This window comes from Eulemur rufifrons, chromosome 18 (assembly GCF_041146395.1).
Source record: "Eulemur rufifrons isolate Redbay chromosome 18, OSU_ERuf_1, whole genome shotgun sequence".
Classification (NCBI taxonomy): Eukaryota; Metazoa; Chordata; class Mammalia; order Primates; family Lemuridae; genus Eulemur; species Eulemur rufifrons.
The window spans coordinates 31,723,138-31,742,920 of record NC_091000.1 but is presented as its reverse complement, the minus strand read 5'-3'; the positions used below and the strand labels follow the sequence as shown (position 1 = coordinate 31,742,920).

Below are 19,783 nucleotides of genomic sequence, written 5' to 3'. Positions count from 1 at the left end.
ACCAATATACCAGAATCCCTTCCTAATAAAATTATAAGATCTACAATGGCAGGCATGCAGAATTGAAAAAGTGGATTACTTGAGAAACCATGAAAAACCTGTATTCTTAGCTATATATAAGTTAAATAAAAGAAAGATAGTAGCTGAAGTTTTGGAAGGTCTTGAAAGAGAGTCTAAACATGTTAACACATTACATTTGGAATTGAGGGCCACATCACGGGGCCTGTATCCTCAGCCTAGAACATGGTGTTCAATAAATTTTTGCTAATAGAACAAATGATCAGATACATTTATTTTGCCAATATCAGCATTTTTTAAAAATCTTAAGCTATTTAATAATAATGAATGTGAAATTAAAAATTAAATCCAAACATAAACTCATAGGAACATCAGCAGCCACTGACTTAATCCATGTGCCTAATTTATCATTTGAGGAAATGAAGGCTCAAAGAAATAACTCTGTTCAAAAAACATAGTAAATCAGTCTTTACATTCCTATTATAATGTGTGTCTTATTAATTTGAAAATGAGTCCAAACTATAATCACCTTTATAATTCATAGAAAGCTTTTACATATGCTGCATTAATTTTAGTACATTAAAGGAAAACGAGACTGAATGCAGTTTCTTAATTCAATTGTTTTAACAATGAGGCATATTAAAAAGCTCACCAGGAACCATTTATTGAATGGCATGTCTTTAGAGACATGGCATTTAAACTGGAATTGTGAAGAATGATTGCCAAGTACCCATATGATTACTGATCTGATTCTAGAACTATTATATATGTAGAGTAAGGTTCTCAAGTGTTAAAAAAAAAAAAAAAAAAAAAAAAAGGAACCTGCTATTCTTTTTCTAGAATTATGGTATTTTTTCCCCAAATACAGAATAAACAGCTCTAGCCTTTTACTGGTTGGAATTGTCAGGTTAAGAAACAGATGGAAAAAAGCAATATAAGATAAAATAGAAGGCACCAGTGAAAGGAAATGGGAAAGAAATTAAAAGGAAAATGATATGCAAGGTGGAGAGTGCACTGGTACTTGTTTCAGGAGCCACTTAGTAGTAGGCTAGTTTCTACTTTTGCTTAGCAGAGGGAATAAATGACAATTTTAATACACTTATTAAACTGTCTTATTAGACTTTTAGCCTTAGTTCTACAAATTTAGGATACAGATTACACATAAATTTGAAACATGAAAACAAAATGAGCACTGAATGAATTTTAAAAGTTTCATCGCTGGTATAAGGCCCGTCAAAGATAAATTTGAAGATGACAAAAAATAGTGCAGAAACCAAAATATACAAGATTTTTAATAAAGCAAAAAAGGGTAAAATTGCATTTCTTTGCTCCCCCAACAGAAAATTCTACCAAAAAAATGTTTTATATAACCTTATATATACATTCTGCTCAGTGATTAAGTTCTAAGAGACCAGAGTTTTAGGTAAATAGTATTAGAGCAGCATAAAACTACTTAATGTCCGTAATACATTTTATAAGCATTAGAGTGGAAGAGAATACAGTATATGTGAAAACAGTTTTTCAAGTTACCTTCTCTTACACTAAAAGGCATAGTGACAACACCATAAGCACTTGGTACACCATATAAACAGCAGATGAAGTCAGAGAGATAGTCTAATACACTGAGATCATGCTCCACCACAATGATATATCTGAAAATCAAAACATCTTTTTATTTTTAAAATTAACATAACATATAATCAGCTGAAACTCTTACATAACCATTTTTACTACAGTTGCAAATTTCAGAATATATTTTAAAAATATTAAGCATAAAAAAAATTAAGCAAAAGCCACAAAACATTTTCTTTAAAAATGCTCATTATCAATGTCCATCTTTAAAAATGTTTCCCTAAACTAAAAGAAAAAAAAATGTTCATGAAAGTTTATACATAACTATATATAAAATGTGTTTTGCTAATAAGGAACATATTTTAAAATAAACTTTACAGAGAAAACCAATTATAATAGATTTAATTTAGATGTGGCCTAAACTTTTTGAATATTATGCTATTCAACTTATATATTATGCCCTCTACTTGTATGTATTATGCCCTGTACTTGTCTCATGTTAGCTGGAGTAGGCGACACATGGAGAAAAATTATGACAGAATCTTTAACCTCAGAACTTTTAATTTAGCTGGGAAGACAAGAAATAGATATGAAACAGACTATGTGGCAAAATGAGTTCTATAAATAATAAACTCCAGTGAAAGTCAGTGTGTACTGGAGCTCTAGTACACTATATGAACGAAATGGGATATGATGTGAACCTTAAACGAGCAGATTTGAATGAAGTGATAAAATATTGCTAGAGAAGTTATTAGGCCAGTAATAACCATGAAGCTTTTATGCAGCACTTTATTCCCATTTCAACTTAGTTCAACATTTTAAAAAGTCCTGTAGACATCTCAAATGTGAATTTAATGTATCAGCTTCTTGCATAAATAAAAACACTCCATATTTGTATTAATGGAATTATCACTTCCACCAAAAATGACTCATTTTATTTCCACTGACATATAGTATTTAAATTGCCAAGTCTGTGAACTCTTTCTTAAATTAACAGTGTCTTGTGTGTCAATTTCATCCTTTTCCTTCTCTGCCTAAATTCTAGCTCAGGTTCTCATATCTTTCAATTCTGCTACAGATTTTTGACAAATCTCATTTTCTTCAGGTCCTTAGACTTTCTTTTAAGGCCTTCCAAAACTTTAGCTATCTTTCTGTTACTTAATTTATACACAGAAAACACTGAAAAAAATAGATCTTTGTTTCTGAATAATCCACTTCTTCATTTCTTTGTGTATGAGAGGCTATTCTTTTTCTAAATATTCTCTTGTCTAAATATTCACCTGTTGAAATCCTACTTAACCCTTTAAGGTTCACCTTAAACCCTACTTCCTGTAGGAATAATTTTTTTATAAATACATTTCATGCAAATGAACTTTTTCCCATTCTTGAACCCCCATAACAAGTATCTTAACTAATATTTGGACTTTTATTATGAGTACTCCTCTAACTTGCCCATAAACATATTAAAGGGAGAGCAATACAGTTTAGCACCCCTGTGACTTTAGTCTTATGCTATAACCTAAATAGATATTTAATAATGTGGAATGACAAAAGAATATGGACTAAAGCTAACTGGCAATGAGAAAAATGGTAGGTTCTGAAACAGTATGGTCCAGTAGAACTTTCTATGATTATGACAATGTTCTATCTCTATGTAATACCCCATATGGTAGCCATTTGCCATAAGTGGGATGTAACTAGTTTGAAGAAATGAATTTTTAATTTCAATTAATGAAAATTTAAATAACTACAGATGTCTAGAGGCTATATAACAGTTGTAAACTGAGAATGACTTGAAAAAACATTTCAGAAAGAGTAATCTGGCAAGAAGAAAAATCCATAGTTATTTTGGGACTCTAAGACAGTAATCCAAGTCTTCGGTGGTAAAAGAATAAAAAAGAATGGGGGCAAGTCTAAGATGAAAAGGGAAAATTAGGAGGAAATGTTTCCTAACACAATGGTGGTTGTATCAACAAAAATGGCAAATCACCTAGGTGAGCTGATACACTCATCCTGCCTTGGTGTCTTTGCTGGCACTGATCCATTATCTGGAATACTCCTCTACTTTTTGCCATTAAAATCCTATGCTTTCCTTTAAGACCCAGCGTGAGGGAGCACAGTATTTAGTGGCTTTTAATTTGCTTTGAAAAGAAGAAAAAAAGTAGGTCAAATCTCTTGCCTCCCTCCCTTTCAAATGGAGTTTACGCATAAAGAAGTCCAAAATATAAAAATGATTTAGGTCAGCCACTCTGTTTTCTGAAGGTTTGGAAAGAAAAGAAATCTGTAGCACAGTAAGAAATCTATGTTATAAAGATTTACACCCTGCAATTAGTTTTGGGGTTACCTTTTAGTCTCCAATCTTACTGATAATGTTTTGAGGTCAAATTATAAAACTACTTAAATCACTGTTCCTTTCCCCAATCTATACTTCTCTCTATTCCTCATTATTTATCCAAGTATATGATCTCCAAAATCTTTTTATAGCATTAAAGATTGAATGTATGCCTTGATACATAGGAGAATTTCAGGATAAAGATGTATTTCCTACGACTCTTTATCATCAATCTATCTCTACATAGAGATTTTAATGCTATAACCTAGAAATAAGACGACCATACTTGTGAAATGTCTAAGTATTTTCTCAATTTTGTTAATCTAATTTGTCTTAACATGTTATTCCAGTTATAATTAAGGTTATTACCATTTCTCTCATAAAATAGCAAAGTCTTTTGTAGAAAAACTTTTCCTCAGAAGTTCTTCTCCCTGAGATTCATCCACACCTTGTTATTTACTCATGTTCCTATCTTAACTATATAGAATAGCTCCTGATCTCTTAACTTTATATTTTTTCATTATAAGTGGGTGTAAGCACCTGCACCTGATGTCTTGTTTACTAGAGTTGTGCCAGAATCGTTACACACTGAAATACTGGTTGTAAATTACTTCCCTCTTATAGTTCTCCTTTTTATTGTAGTTAAGACATTATTTGATATCTTTAAAGTCATATATGAAGTTAGATAATATTACCTATGACTTTCATTTTAGTATAATAAAGGGCTTTAAAAATATTTTTATAAAAAGGGGCTTGAATTGAGAGTTACTTATGTATTCTTCTCAGGACTCCATGGTACATGTGTATTCTTTTCTTCACCACATTCTGAAGTCCTTGAATACTGGGACTACATTTTTATACTTACATTCCCCAAAGTGCCTAACATAATGCCCACGCATGTGTATGGAGTGAAAATTATGGCTACAATTTGGCTCAAATACCATTGTGGCTTTATCTGTGACACTCTAAGCTTCACTCTGAAATCTCTAGGTGGATTATTTATCCTGTGTAGGACTTGTGCTCCTTGAATCTAGGGAGCTGAACTTTTCATCGATTCTGAAAAATTGTCACCCATAAATAATCCTTTCACGTCTTTAAGTTTCAGGTTCTTAAGATATATGTGAATGTCTCCTCATTCCATTCTTCATGTTTCTAAACCTCCCTTCTGGATTTCAATCTCATTCTTTCTCTACTATATTCTAGTGACTTCCTCAGATCAACTTTTCAGGTTTCTAATGCTATTTTCTGCTGTTCCTAACCTGTTTAGCCTGTCCAATGAGTTTTTAATGTTCTCATACTTTTTAATTTCTAGATTTGTTTAGGTTTTTGAACATTTACCTATTGCTTTTTTTTTTTTTTCTGGTAGCATCATATCCGCAGGGTTCTGAATTCTTTTAAATATTATTTTATAGCTTCTTTTAGAATGTCACCCAAAGTTCCTGAAGGTCTAATCCTGCTGTCTGATAATATCTGCTGACTAATTTGTAGACCGTTTCCTCCTGTAAGTTATAAATTTTATAATTTATAGATTTGAGCTCATGCTGATGAGCCTGTGTCTGAGGAAACCAGGGTTGAAGGCATATTCCTCCAGAGTAATTTTATATTTGCTTCTGCTATACACCATAAAACTAAAATTCCAGGACCCTTTTTTAATGTTACTTTCTCACCTTGAAGGTTCATAGACTCCACTGGTTATATAACTTTCAATTCCAGAGCCATGCAAGCTGCTGGACCATGAATAGAGATTTGAAAGGGAGCCATCCCTCCACTCTTAACAAGCTCAGTGAGTGACATGCTTCCTTGATTATCTCCATGCACTGACAGGCAATTTGTTCTTCTGTTGAGAAGCAGTCCTTTGAGAGTCCTGGCATTTTATGTGTGACAATCCAATATAAGGCCTTGCTTCTTGTCCAGAAGTGGGTACTAAAACCCAAGACCTATTACAGAGACCAGCAACATCTGAAAAGTCACGCTCTTATCTCTACTCTTTGTAGTTCTCACTTTGGTTTTTGATCACTTAGGATTTCTCTTGTTTTCTTGCAAGATCACCTATGTATTTAAAAGGATTTTTTTTTTTTTTTTTTGAGACAGAGTCTCACTCTGTTGCCCAGGCTAGCGTGAGTGCCGTGGCATCAGCCTAGCTCACAGCAACCTCAAACTCCTGAGCTCAAGGGATCCTCCTGTCTCAGCCTCCCGAGTAGCTGGGACTACAGGCATGTGCCACCATGCCCGGCTCATTTTTTCTATATATATTTTTAGCTGTCTATATAATTTCTTTCTATTTTTAGTAGAGATGGGGTCTCGCTCTTGCTCAGGCTGGTCTCGAACTCCTGAGCTCAAACGATCCGCCCACCTCGGCCTCCCAGAGTGCTAGGATTACAGGCGTGAGCCACCGCGCCCAGCCTTAAAAGGATATTTATTAAATCAGTTACTAAGGAGAGGCAGTATGGTATAGAAAATGCTGCACACACAAGAAAATCCCTAGGTTATGGTCATAGCTTTGTCATGTAGTAAATTTATAACTAGCTTTTTTGACCTTTGGCTTCTTCATCTGCAAAATGTGACAACCACCTAAAGTTTCTTAAAAAATTACCATGAGGATCAAATGAGATTATATATTTAAAAAAGCCACAAACAACAAAAGCACTCTATAAATAAAATACAGGGTATTATGACTACTTAACAGAGGTTATTAAAAACTCTCTTTTAGTCAGCAAGATTTTGAACAACCAGAATTACTCTAGTGATTCTTACAATGTTCCGAATTTCTGTGTGTGTGTGTGTGTGTGTGTGTGTGTGTGTGTGTGAGAGAGAGAGAGTTAAGGAACTGGTAAAAGCTAAGGATCTGCTTCTCAGAAAGCCATACATAAATGCCACAACTTGTATATCATTTCAGAATATTCCTAGGGATCCTAAAAACAGGGGTCTAAGTAAATGAATCTTGCACCAAGAACCTCTGTTCCAGATAAAGGAAGGTAAATTCAGGGGGTAGCTACAAACAACCAACATGAAAACACGGACATGAAACTGACAGTCCTAGTGTTTAATCTCTACAAATCTATAAAACTCCCATACAAAACAACACAGTGATATTCCAGATCTCTACTTACCTATCTGGATTTATTAAAGATCGTATAGTAATAGCAGCCTTTAAACGCTGCTTGACATCTAGGTAACTAGAAGGCTCATCAAACATGAAACTATGAAAAAAAAGGAGAAAAAAGAGCAAATAAATAAGACATTCTATTTTACATGTTAACTCTAAGCACTGTAATATCAACAGCTTCTGATTTACTAACAGAAACGTCCCCAAATACTAGCAAAAATTCTACCTGTAACAGTAAAATTTTCTGTATTCTGTTCAGAAGTAGAAGAAGGAAAAATATCAGCAAAAGCAGGACTGTATACCAAGGTTGGGGAGAGCCTATCAGATGAGGCTAATTACAAAATGGTACCTACTTATGAAAAATATTCCGATGCAGTCTGAAGTAGTCTGGAGAGCTAGCCAGCAGAATCTTTTGGAGGGCACTGCATGCCAGAGTAGAAATGTGGAAAAAGATGGGAGCAATAAACATCTGGGAGAAGAGAAGCACTAACAGGTAGGAAAGAAAATTGCCTTTCACTTCTTTTCTCTCACATGGCATGTCACCCTGATCTAGCTCAAAGATCTCATGTTTTGCTTTAGGTATTTAAAAAGTTCGCTGGCCTAGTTGGAGAGCTTAAGTCTTAAACAAAACAAAACAAAACAAAACAAAAAAAACCTTTATATAAAAAATGGGCTTAAATTATAAACAAGTGACTTTACATTAAAGCTCTAGAACCCGTAAGTTATAAACTACTTATCTAAGTAAATGAGTTTTCCCCCTCCTACAGGAAAAATAACAGGGAAAATGGGTAGTGGATGCACAACCTCTTTAACATCTCACCTCAAAATTAGAACCTTAGATACCATTTCTATTAATTTCTCTCAAAACCACTCCTTTAGTAGCAGCATCACAAATAAAATCTCTAAAATAAAGATTAAGATAAAAATTTTAAAGTAACCTACATATCAGCTTTCTGTATGCAAACAACAGCACAAGCAAATCTCTGCAATTCTCCTCCTGAAAGATCTTCAACATTTCGTTCTTTAAGGTGAGTTAAATCTACAAAGAACATAGAGGCATTAAACTCAATGTTATAAATTTTATTTTACCTCTTCCAGGATACACGTATACTGCGTGTCATCATTCTGAGTTTGAATGGTATTTCAGTTGAAAATTGTGTGACATAAAAAGTAAATATGACAATTACTAGAGCATTTTCCCATTTATTTCAGTAATCCATATAAAGATGTGTACCCTCATGACTTAAGTTCAGGGCTTGTTAAAATACATATACATAAAACATAAACTTACCAAGCTGTTGACATACAACTGCCTGTGTCTTTGTTTCATCCTTTCGGTCCAAGATAGATCCCACTGTCCCCTGTCATACCAGAAATAGTTACCACTATTTTTCTTCAATATTAAAAAGAATCACAAAGTAAAACAAGTTTACTTTGATAAATCTTTTATACCTCCACCAATAAAGTATATTAAAAAGCAACTCACCTTTGCAGCCTTGGGAATCTGGTCTACATATTGGGGTTTGATAATGGCTTTCAGGTCATCTTCTAGAATCTTGGTAAAGTAATTTTGTAATTCAGATCCACGGAAATAAGTCAAAATCTCTTGCCAGTCAGGAGGATCCTAAAAATATATTTATAATTATATAAATTTAAACTAATAATACAATTGCAAAAAGGATGAATGCCAAATGAAATAGAATATATGTCCAAGTAGAATACTTCTGGCTTCTCTTTAAAATTGGAGGCAGAATTAATTTCACATGAAGGCCTAACAATTATCGTTCTTTTAAGGCCTAACAACTATCAGTTTCCTTAAGGAAACTCAGAATTTTCAGTTAAGCAGCACTAACAGATTTTTATTAAAAAGGAACGAAAGAGCTTTATCTATATAGTTTCTTAGCTTAATTCTACCAATAATCTTGAAAAGAACATTAAAGAAAACCACATACACACCACCCCCCCTCAAAATCTCATAAAACCAACTCAAGAGATTAATTTTTATAAGGTGGCAATACATACATCATACTTTCCAAGGTTTGGCTTTTGCTTTCCAGCCAAAATTTTTAAAGCAGTTGACTTTCCAATACCATTAGTTCCAACTAATCCCAAAACTTCACCTGGACGAGGGATAGGCAACCTGTTTTAAATATACGAAAATAAAAAACAAAACTCAGATTTAGACAGAAAAAGCTACATAATATCAGAATGATGTATTTTAATGCGCTTGCATTTCACACACATCCATTAATAAGCTAAGAATATATGCCAGATATTATTGGCTATTAGAAAAAAAAAATCAGCCAAAATTAACTGTTAATTGTTAGAAATGCATTCATGACCAACATTACTCCAAGTTTTATTTATTCAATTTTCATTCAAAGTCCATTCTAAAGTAACATTTCTTCTTTACATATAAGGTTCAGTTTTAATATATAACAAAATGCTTTGGTACAAAATTACATAGCAGGTGCAACCTCACACTGTCTTTTTTTTCTGGCCTGCCATTTACTTACAAGGAGAGAAGTACCACATCAACCAGAAATATTCCACTTCATTCTCCCTGCTGCAGCAGGCCCTTTAAAGCTGGCAGGTTGAGAAATACCTTTTTATTAGTAAAATCTAGACTCCCAGATCAAAATATTAGTGTTCAGCAGATTAAAAACCACAAAGAACTAAGGACTTGTTTGTGATTTAATAATATATATACAAGTTCAAAGTGATATTCTTTGTATATCATAAAATTAATGAATAAACAAAATCAAAGACAAGTTTCCTTAAAAGTTATTTTGGGGATAAGGGCAATACAAGCAACGGTGATTCTCAGTCCTGATTGTACATTAGAATTATCTGTGACTCTTTCAATTTACTAAGGTCCAGAACCTATATCCAGAGATTACGAAGTAATTCAACTGGGCTGAAACCTGGACATCAGCGGTTTTAAGAAGTCTCCCAGGTAATTCTAATGTTAGCCAGAATGAACCACTGACATATATAATATGATTGTGCATGATGTTATTAGACTGTATTTCCCTTTGGTGGATGGTTAATGTCATTTTTTCCCCATTTTTGCACTTCTCTGATAATTCTAAATGTATACTACTCTTAACTTGACAGAAGTAAAGAGGAATGTTGATGTGAAAATATACCTGTGAAGTTTGAAGGCATTGGCACAATATCGATGTGTGGTTTCTTTTTCCAAGTTGCTTGGTAAATTGACAATTGATAAGGCGCCAAAGGGGCATTTCTGTTATTTAAAGTAAAGAATTAATTTTGTATTAATTTATAGAAATATACACATGATTAAAATGGATAGATTAAGAATATTTTAATAAGCAATCTTCCAAATATGGGAGTTTCACAAAGACGTGAAATACTGTTTCCTTTTCTTATTTACTTAAAAATAAAAATTAAGTTTCTTGAAGACTGGAATCATATCAACTCCAGTCATCCCTCGGTATGTGCAGGGGACTGGTTCCAGGACCCCTGCATATACCAAAATCTGTGCATATTCAAGTTCTGCAGTTGACCCTGCAGAACCCGAGTACACAAAAAAGTCAGCCCTGCCTGTTTTCGGGATTTGCATCCTGCGAATACTGTATTTTCAATCCAAGTTTGGTTGAAAAAAATCCACATATAAGTGGACCCTCATGGTTTAAACCTGTATTGTTCAAGGGTCTGTAATTTGATATTCTTCTTAGTCACTGGCATAATCCTAGATATTTAATGAATGTGTAACACTTACTGAAAAACCTTATAGAACTAGAGGTTTTGTTTTGTTTTTTAAACATATTAGATAAAGTTAAGAGGTGAGACAAAAAACTGGTCATTGAATATATGATTCCATATTCTCTCCACATCAGATACTTTCCCTCTACTTCCTTCAATTATTCCTGTCCTTGGATGCTTCCTTTTCTATCTTGTAAAGTCCTTTAATGTCACAGATTTTATCTTTTTTTGGGCTATTTCTGTTCCACCATTAGCTAGTATGTCTGCACAGACCAAGGATTAATGTCTTTTCATTGTAACTTATCCATCCCATATGAAAAAGATGCTTCAACTCTGAGTAAATTCATGTTAAAAATAAAAAAACCACTTATTCATCGAAAAACTTATTCAAAGAACATCTACCAGGCAAATGTCCAAGGAATAAGAATGGCAAGAACAGGAAGGTCATTTACGAGTGGTAATGTGGCTAGAAAAATTTCTCAGAAGTACAGGTAACTATAGAGGTGCATCCAAATAGTATAATCTCAGATCAGAGATCTGTTTAGCAGACATTGTCAATCTCAGGGGACCAATTCCAAAGTCTCTGTATATGAGATTTCAGTGAATTTCCATTTTATAAGTAACAAGAACATACAGAATTAGAAAAAAAAACAACCCTCTTGTTTTCTAATAAAGTAATTTCTACCCTGTTATCAAAACTATTACTTTTTTATAAATTATATTTTTCTGCCAGTGGAGTTACCTCCACTATTCTCTTTTCATCAATGTATATAAAATGCTTATCGGTTGCAAATGACTTAAGCTTCTTTAAATTTACAAGGCAAAAAATAACCACACTGTTCATACATAAGGTACACTGTAAGTATCTTAGTATTTAGAACTATATATTACTTCCCCATCCCCAAAAAGATTCATCTCATTAGAATGTTTTCAGCTACTCAAATATGTATCCAAAATTTTGGAATCCCATTTTCTTAGAGCAGCAAAGAAAACAGAATAGATGATAACTATAATATTCAAAATCAGACTCCAAGTACCTATGAATGGACTAGACATAGGCAGGCATCTAATAAGAGACTGTTTGCTCAAAGGAATGTTTCCGGCTTATTTTTTCAAAACAAGGGAAAATGTTTTCAGTTATTTAGAAAATCTTTCTGGATATTTAGCCAAGGATTCAGAAACCAATGTAAAATATGCATATGATTTATTTGAACAATTAATAGAGTGGCATCCATACTGATGAAGCTCCTTTTAATAATATCTACAAATAACTATATCCAAATTAAGAACTTCATATACTGTCTCCTAAATTTCTTTTATGAACTAGAGCTGAAAATACATCATTAATAAGTCAAAAAGCCTAATCAAACTATTCAATGCAACAAAAACTAACTGAGCTATTTTAAAAATTACACTATTGGGATAACTAGAAGCACGAAGCAGCACTTAAGGATCAGGTTAAATTTAAAAATTCTTGGTTGCATTTCTGCTTAAAAAGTGTGAATTTAAAATTAAATACAGACTTGGAAAAAAAATGTTAATATGACAGTCTTTTTTTAATATCTGTATTTCCAAAACTTTCTGGTAAAGACATTCTGGAGCATGTCCTGCTCATAAACGGGTGAAAAAAGAAATTAATTCTCCTTTAAAATGGTTTTACAAAGTTGAGTATAGTAAGGATAACTTTTAAAAAGGGTGTTTTAATTAACTTAAAAAAGCAACAATATCACTGATGTTAGAATCCCACTTTACTAAGTTTATATTCTTTATTCATTTGCTTTATATATATTTGTCCTCTTTAAAAAATACTCTTAACATAGTATCCAGAATTTTCAGATTTCATTTTCAGGTTATAAATTACTTACCTTAATACAAATACCACAACCAATACAAAGAGTTTCAGAAATCCATGCTATTTTGCTCTGGGGTGTAACCTCTATGCATAATTTTCCTAGTGAAGGAAAAAATACAAGCAAGTCATTTTCCCTGATTTTCCATAAACAAGCAGACTTTCAAAAACAAAGGCCACACAAAGAAGTATTTTTGAGATAATGTCTTAAATCACAACTTTGTGGGGGTATATTTCTGAATTAATTTCTGAATTTATATTTTTATTTTTAAGCTGACTGACCTGAATCTTTAATTCATAAAATACGCTTGGAAAGGAATATATATATTAGCTAGATCAGTGAAACTCCAAAAAGGTATGTAATCATCTAATATACAGGTAAAATTAAATATTAGGGATATTAATAATCAAATTTCTGAATAGCATGAGAGACAATAACAAACGACATCTAAAGTTTCTTTTAAGATTTAGTAAGTCTAAACCTCACTAGTGCATTTAAAGTAACAGTTGTTTAACATAGCCCTTAAAGATTATCAACAATTAGCCAACTCTAAATTGTTGGAAATTTATATAATTGTCAAAATACAGCAAACTTCAAGAATAGTCATTCTTATTAGGCTATTTATTCTTGTTTTTTAAACATGAGAAGACTGTCAATTCTCAAAGTTTCTGGCAGCCCTTACCCCATTAACCTGAACTCTGGTTTGATTTCACAGTTAATAAACTTTTAAATATTGATATATTATTCTAATTCCTTTAAAAAAATAGGACCATTTAGTCACAAAGCAATAAAAGAAATTTAGAACAAACTCTAGTTTTCTCATCTTCATAGTTTAAAGAAACTAATGGGGAAAACAAAGCATATGCTAAAGCCCATACAGAACTATGAAACCAATTTATTTCTTTCAAAACCTTTTATCCTTCAATGATCCCCAGAACAACTTACCCATTCGAACCACAGGACAACTCTTTTTGCATTCCTGCCGACATTTCTTAGGTTTACATTTGTCATGGTTGACAATAGCAATTCTTGTTAATTTGTCTGCCATAATTGTAAAGAATATCCAGCTCTTCTATTAAAGAAAAATTAACAAAATTATGGCAAATTCAATGCAATTAGTTAAGAGAAATAACTCATAGGCATAAAAGTTAGACAGGAGGACATAAATAATTACATAGAAATGAAATGATCCAGCAGACATAAGAAAATTGAAAAAATAGTAAAATAATCTAGTAAAGTTGTGAAAACCAAATTTTACATATATACTTTAATCAGAAGATGTGTATAAGGAAAGAAAATTACCATTTACGATAGTAACAAAAAAGAAAACACCTAGGAATATACCTAATGATATATATAACAAGAAACTTTCAAAACAACACTGAATGACATAAAAGATCTGAATATAATGACATGCTATCTCAGTTTTTACAAAAAAAATTGTTGATATCAGACATTTCAATCCTTTTAAATCCTAATTAAACTTATACAATCCTAATTAAATTTATACATTCAATTCAATCTCATGGGGAAAAAAAAATAAACCAGACAAACCAAATCTAAAGTTCTTACGGAAAAAGAAAAGAAGTATCAATTGCCAGAAAAACTGAAACAGAACAAGGATAGGGGAACTTTCACTTGAGACACATTAAAAAAAAAAAATGATACAAGGCCTTAGTAATTAATACTTATAACAGTGTATGAATACAGACCAATAAAATAGAAAAACTAGATATGAAATGAAACTAAGCATTACTTGATGTCTCAGTCACACCACTGTAACCTACTGATGGAAATGGCAAATAATTGTTAAGGCTGCAACCATCATGTTCATCAACAGGAAAAAGCAAAAACTGCATGTCTCTGGGAACTTGTGATACGGCCAGATGGATTTTATGCTAACAGCAATGAAATTAAAAAGAGACCAAGTATAATACTATATTATATACTGTGCTCATTTTTAAAGCCTTCATAAGTTTTAATATATGTATCAAACGTAATTACTATATAGCATTAAGATCAAAGCAAATTTAAAAATGTTTTTACAGTATTAGGCTTAGTGATTTGGACCTTAATTTCCTTATAATGGCAATTAAGTAAATAATTCCAAAGTATCTTTTTTTTTTTTTTTTTTTTGAGATAGGGTCTCACTCTGTTGCCTAGGATGGAGTGCAATGGCACAATCATAGCATACTGCAATGTCCAACTCCTGGGCTCAGACATTCCTCCCATCTTGGCCTCCCAAAGTGCTGAGAGAATAGGCATGTGCCACAAGGCCTGCTCAAAAGTGTCTTAATATTCCAGTTTATTCCAATATGTAATGAAAGAACCAGAAGCCAAGACTATTCATTTATAAAGATTTTCTGTTGGCTTTTTCTTACTGTGATCCTCAACTCTAATTTTTTTTGGACATACTGCTTCCCCTTGCAGACCTCTTTAAGTCTTTCTTACACCCATTAGTATCATTAGGCTTTAAGGTGCGTAAGAGATCTTGCTCCTCAATGCTGTTCCATACTATCATCTTTCCCTCCTCCCTAAAAACAATCAATTTTGCCTCTCACACCATCCAACTGCTTTCGTCATTTACTGACCATCAGATCACTTCCTTTCATTCTGTGAGATTTCAACTATTGGCTAACTTTCCCCCTTTTTTACAACTTCTGACATAATTGTTAGTGATTTCAATATGCTCATAGATGATCCTTCTATTAAGAGCCTGTCCTCTCAGTTCATTAACTTCTCTCCTCCATTATCTTATATTCTACACTACCATAGACACTCATTTCTTTGGTCAAACCCTACACCTTGTCATTACTAATAATTATGATCTTTCCATAATCTCAATTTCAAATGCCCCATTCTCCAACCAGCATTCCTATCTTTTCAGCTCACCCCCTACATTCAACAGCCCTTTGATTCCCCCCATTCTCCAAACCTACTATCACTATTTCTTTACTCTACATTTCCACTTTCCCTAGTAATCTTCATTTCCCTTCTTACCCAGCTAAAATTCCATTGTCAATCATTTACACCCTCATCCACAATCTTGGTTAAATTCAATCTTCACCTGCACACATAACATACAGCTGAAAACAGAGGAAAAAACCAAAGGCTGTGTACTAGTCTTCCTTTAAATCCATCATCCCAAATGCACCCTTATGCTAACCAGCAATCACACTGTATGTATTAATACTTCCCTAAGTCTATCTGTACACCAGAAGACATTCCCAATGGATAATGTTCAAACAATTCTCTCTCCTGTCTTTAACATCATCAATTATCCTCTCCACTAGCTCCTTACCATCAGCATTCAAGCATTCTGTTATTCGAATTCATCATCTCCCACTGCTTTATTTCTCCTTCTTCAAGACTACTGAGAGAGTTGCCTATACTCAAGTGTCTCAAATTTCTCTCTGAAATTGATTCCAAGCTCTAGTGCCCATCATTTCATCAAAACAACTTGTCATACCATTACTGTTCTTCACATGGCTAAATCGAATGGTTAATTATCAGACCTCAACTGACCTGACCAATCTATTCCATCTGACACAAATTATGACTTTTTCCTACTAGATAAAAACCCTTTCTTAACTTGGTTCTAGGATATATCACTAATCTGGTTCCTCTTACCTTCCTGGTCACTCCTCACCTACCAGGCTTCTAAATGTTGAGAGTGCTCTAAAAGCAGTTGGTCATTTTTTCCATCTATATTCATTCCCCCAAGGTGTTCTATTCTGGTCTTATGGCTTAAAATTCCACTTACATGTTGCAAATTTCCAAATTTCTATCTCTAGTCAAGACATCTCTCCTGAACCCTAGACTTGTACATCTAACTACCTGCCTACCCAACACCATCTCTAGAAGATACATGATCCAGAGTAATCCTTTTAAAGTGTAAGCCAGATCGTGTCACTCCTACTTCAATCCTGCAATGGTTTCACTTCTCAGTATGAGTAAAAGCCAAAGTCCTTAAAATAATCAATGAGGCATTGATCAGCCTCTGTTGACTTTCTGATCTCATCTCCAACTACTCTCTAGCTGTTGTTCATTTGGCTCCAGCTACATAGGCTCCTTGTTGTTCCCAGCACATCGCAGGCATGTTCTTGATTCAGGATCCTGGCACTTTTTCTTCCTTCTGCCTGTAATGCTTTTCCCCCTAGAGTTACACAGCCCACTCCTTCAAATCTTTGTTGTCCATGTCTCAGTGAGCCTTCTCTAGCTATGCTACAAAAAATACACTCAACTGCCTTTTCATCCCTCTTTTCTGCTTTTATTTTTCTACTTAGCTCTACTACATGAAATACTATATATTTCATATATACATCTGGCGTATATGTACACATTTATCATATGTGTGCACATATATATATATTTTCTTTCCATAAACATACACACAAGCATTTTTTTCCTTCCCCAAGTAGAATGTACTTTACCATGAGAGCAGAGATTTTTGTTTGTTCATTCCAGTGGCTGAACCAATGCCTAGCACATAGTAGGAACTCAAACATTTCTGCTGAATGAGAAAATGAATAATAAACAAAATAATTTTCCTATAGGTTATAACTTTAGAAATCTTGCAGGTTATCAATATTTTATGGTGACAGTAGTCTACTATATACTGAAAAGAAAATCACTCAAAAAGAGACTAAATATCCATGTAATAAACATAGAGCTATGCTAAAAAACAGGATCACTTTACTCCTTTAAAAACTGGTCCAGGTCTTGTAAAGATCAGAGAAGGGAAGAAATTAAATGACTTGAATTGCTACAAAAAAGCTACCATTCTGGAAATGATGACTTCCTAAGATCCAAAGATCCTTCAGCAAACTATTAAAATAAAACAGAACACCAAGCATTCCAATTTAAATACTGAATGCCTTTCTACAAATTACCCAGTGAAAGAGAAAGAGCATAATGAATTCTCCTCCAGGGGATGAATCTTTTATCATGAAATTGGTGAAACTTTATTTCTGTCAAACTACTAAAACACTTCATATGATTTCTCAAACTATTTTAGAAACTAAGAGACTGTCAGAAACAATTTTTTTTTTTTTAAGAGCTGAGGTCTTGCTATGTTACCCAGGCTGGAGTGCAGTCGCTATTTACAGGTGTGATCACAGGGCACTCACTACAGCCTCAAAGTCCTGCTCAAGCGTGCTCAAGCGATCCTCCTGCCTCAGCCTCCTGAGTAGCCTTGACTTTGGGCACAGAATAAAGAATAAAAATATACCAGAAGTGGTTAATAAACTTATTTACAGAAAAATAGTGATAAATTATAATGCATTTAAGAAAAATGAACATTGATTCTTTGTAGAACTGTGTGAACACTTTTAATTCAATTTCTATATTAGTTTCAAGAATTGGGGAAAGTGGGTTCCTTACTTTCTTTTACAATACAAAAGATAGGCAAAGGAAAGCTCTGTGGGGAACACAGACTCCTGGGAACAAAGATGGATATGAAGATATTTCAGATCTGAAGACAAACTGTTCAAAATGGGCATTCAAACAATGACACAGTGTCACTCTTCCACCTGAGAGGAAAAAAGGAAGCGAAGCATACACGGAAAGCATTTACATTCTAAAACCAAAATTATTGCAATGCTGTGTAAAACATTTTCAAAGATTGCTGTTAATTAATGATGCTTGATATTACATGAAATATTTGAACCTATGCTTACTGTAGGCTATTAGTCTCATAAAACACTTATAATAAGATGGGAGTGGTGTACAACTCTGATTTCAAAGTCTTAAATTCAAGACATTGAGAAGGAATTCTAACTTAATATTCTTTCTCCCCCTTCCCCAGCAATTATGTTAAATGTCCTTCCTAAAAAGAAAAAAAACAAAAATTTTTTTTTAAATAGCAAAGAACAATGTTTTTAACTAAAACAAAACAAAACCCAAAACACCTTTTGGTTCAAATACAGATAAGAGCCTTTGGTTACACTGACAAAGCGTTATTGTCAGGTGTCAGGTATAAAATATTCTCAGTATGTGGGACAAACTACTGCAACATCAGTGCCACTGTCCTAAGTGATTAGTTAGCAGTCCTGTGGAAGAGAAGGTTAAAAAAATGTTGTTTGGACAGTTATTCCTCACTCTTAACCGATTTTACCATCGAGAAAGAGAAAATACATTTACGTACTTCATGGAATCAGGGAATCAGCTTTGGCTGTCATTCATTCACAAGAAATACTAAATGCCTACAATATACGAAGCCTTGAAGAGATAGTGGTATTTTCAGTAAAGACATCACCCTTGATCTCAGGGAGTTTAAGATAACAAGGGAAAAACGGATAAATCACCAAGGGGAAAAAGTGCCAGGTGCGATAAAAGCGTACCAAAAAAGCTAAAGGCATTCAACTGGGAAATTACTTGGGATAACCCCGGTCACAGCCGAGCACACGCTGTTCTATGAGAAAAGTAGAGCGCGGTTTGGCCATCATTTCTATAAAGCCTGGGAGAGCACAGGGAGTATTTGACTTCATGGCGGCAAGATGCCATGACTCATTCCACAATCACCAAAAAGTGGAAGAAAAGCCACGACTTCCCACAACCAAATACGCACATGTTACAATATAATCACGAGGGGAGCGTGGGGGGGGACCAGGGGGTGCTGTTAAGTTCTGAAGGTGCCTTCCTCTCCGAAAGGTTTCGCTCCAGGGTGGGAGCAGGGTAAAGGGGGAGTGCATACGATGGCATCCAGGTCCATTCTCGTAGCCCCTGGCGGGGGTGGCGGGCACCAGTGGCGGAAAACTGATCTGCTGGAGGGGAAGCACGAGGCGTCCCCAAGCTCTCGGCGTCACCCGGGCTCCGGCGGTTCCAGCTGTCCCACCGGAGCCGGCTGCCACGCGCCGCTGCCGTCTCCGCCACCTGAGGCCTAACCAAAGGCTCTCGGAGAACGTCCCTACAGTCTTTCCAACGTGGCGGATGGGAGCTAACGGCCTAAACCCTCCAGGCTACTCACGTACCTTAAGTAAACGATCCCCTTACGGACGGGAGCGCAGAGGCGAAATCAGTTCTTGCCTTCACTTCTCAGCCACACAGCGTGCTCTTACGGCCACCGGCCAAAATGGCGGTGCCCAGCCACCGCCTCTCGCGAGCCATAAGCGCCTACTGCGCGCGCGCGACCGAGAACGCGAGGCGGAGCCCTGAAGGTAGGCAGGGCGGGATGAC

At 34.5% G+C, this 19,783-nt stretch overlaps 2 protein-coding genes across 3 annotated transcripts in view; one reads left to right on the top strand and one right to left on the bottom strand.

Annotated features, from left to right (window-relative positions):
* The window catches only part of ABCE1 (ATP binding cassette subfamily E member 1), a 28,792-nt gene extending 9,149 nt beyond the window's left edge, over nt 1-19,643 (bottom strand). The window contains exons 1-10 of one of the 2 annotated variants that reach the window (XM_069493539.1): nt 19,579-19,643; nt 13,553-13,679; nt 12,623-12,708; nt 10,178-10,275; nt 9,051-9,168; nt 8,515-8,652; nt 8,320-8,389; nt 7,971-8,067; nt 7,033-7,122; nt 1,549-1,670 (exon numbers count right to left, since the gene is read on the bottom strand). In XM_069493539.1, coding sequence (XP_069349640.1) covers nt 1,549-1,670; nt 7,033-7,122; nt 7,971-8,067; nt 8,320-8,389; nt 8,515-8,652; nt 9,051-9,168; nt 10,178-10,275; nt 12,623-12,708; nt 13,553-13,655 — 922 coding nt within the window. In that variant the 5' untranslated portion in view covers nt 13,656-13,679; nt 19,579-19,643. Of the gene's footprint in view, nt 1-1,548; nt 1,671-7,032; nt 7,123-7,970; nt 8,068-8,319; nt 8,390-8,514; nt 8,653-9,050; nt 9,169-10,177; nt 10,276-12,622; nt 12,709-13,552; nt 13,680-17,040; nt 17,069-19,578 lie in introns of those variants that run through there. The other variant, XM_069493538.1, reaches the window with a different exon arrangement.
* Nucleotides 19,427-19,783, top strand: part of ANAPC10 (anaphase promoting complex subunit 10) — a 59,372-nt gene continuing 59,015 nt past the window's right edge. Inside the window, exon 1 of the mRNA XM_069493137.1 lies at nt 19,427-19,764. The gene's annotated coding sequence lies outside the window, so the exon portion shown is untranslated. The remainder of the gene's footprint in view (nt 19,765-19,783) is intronic.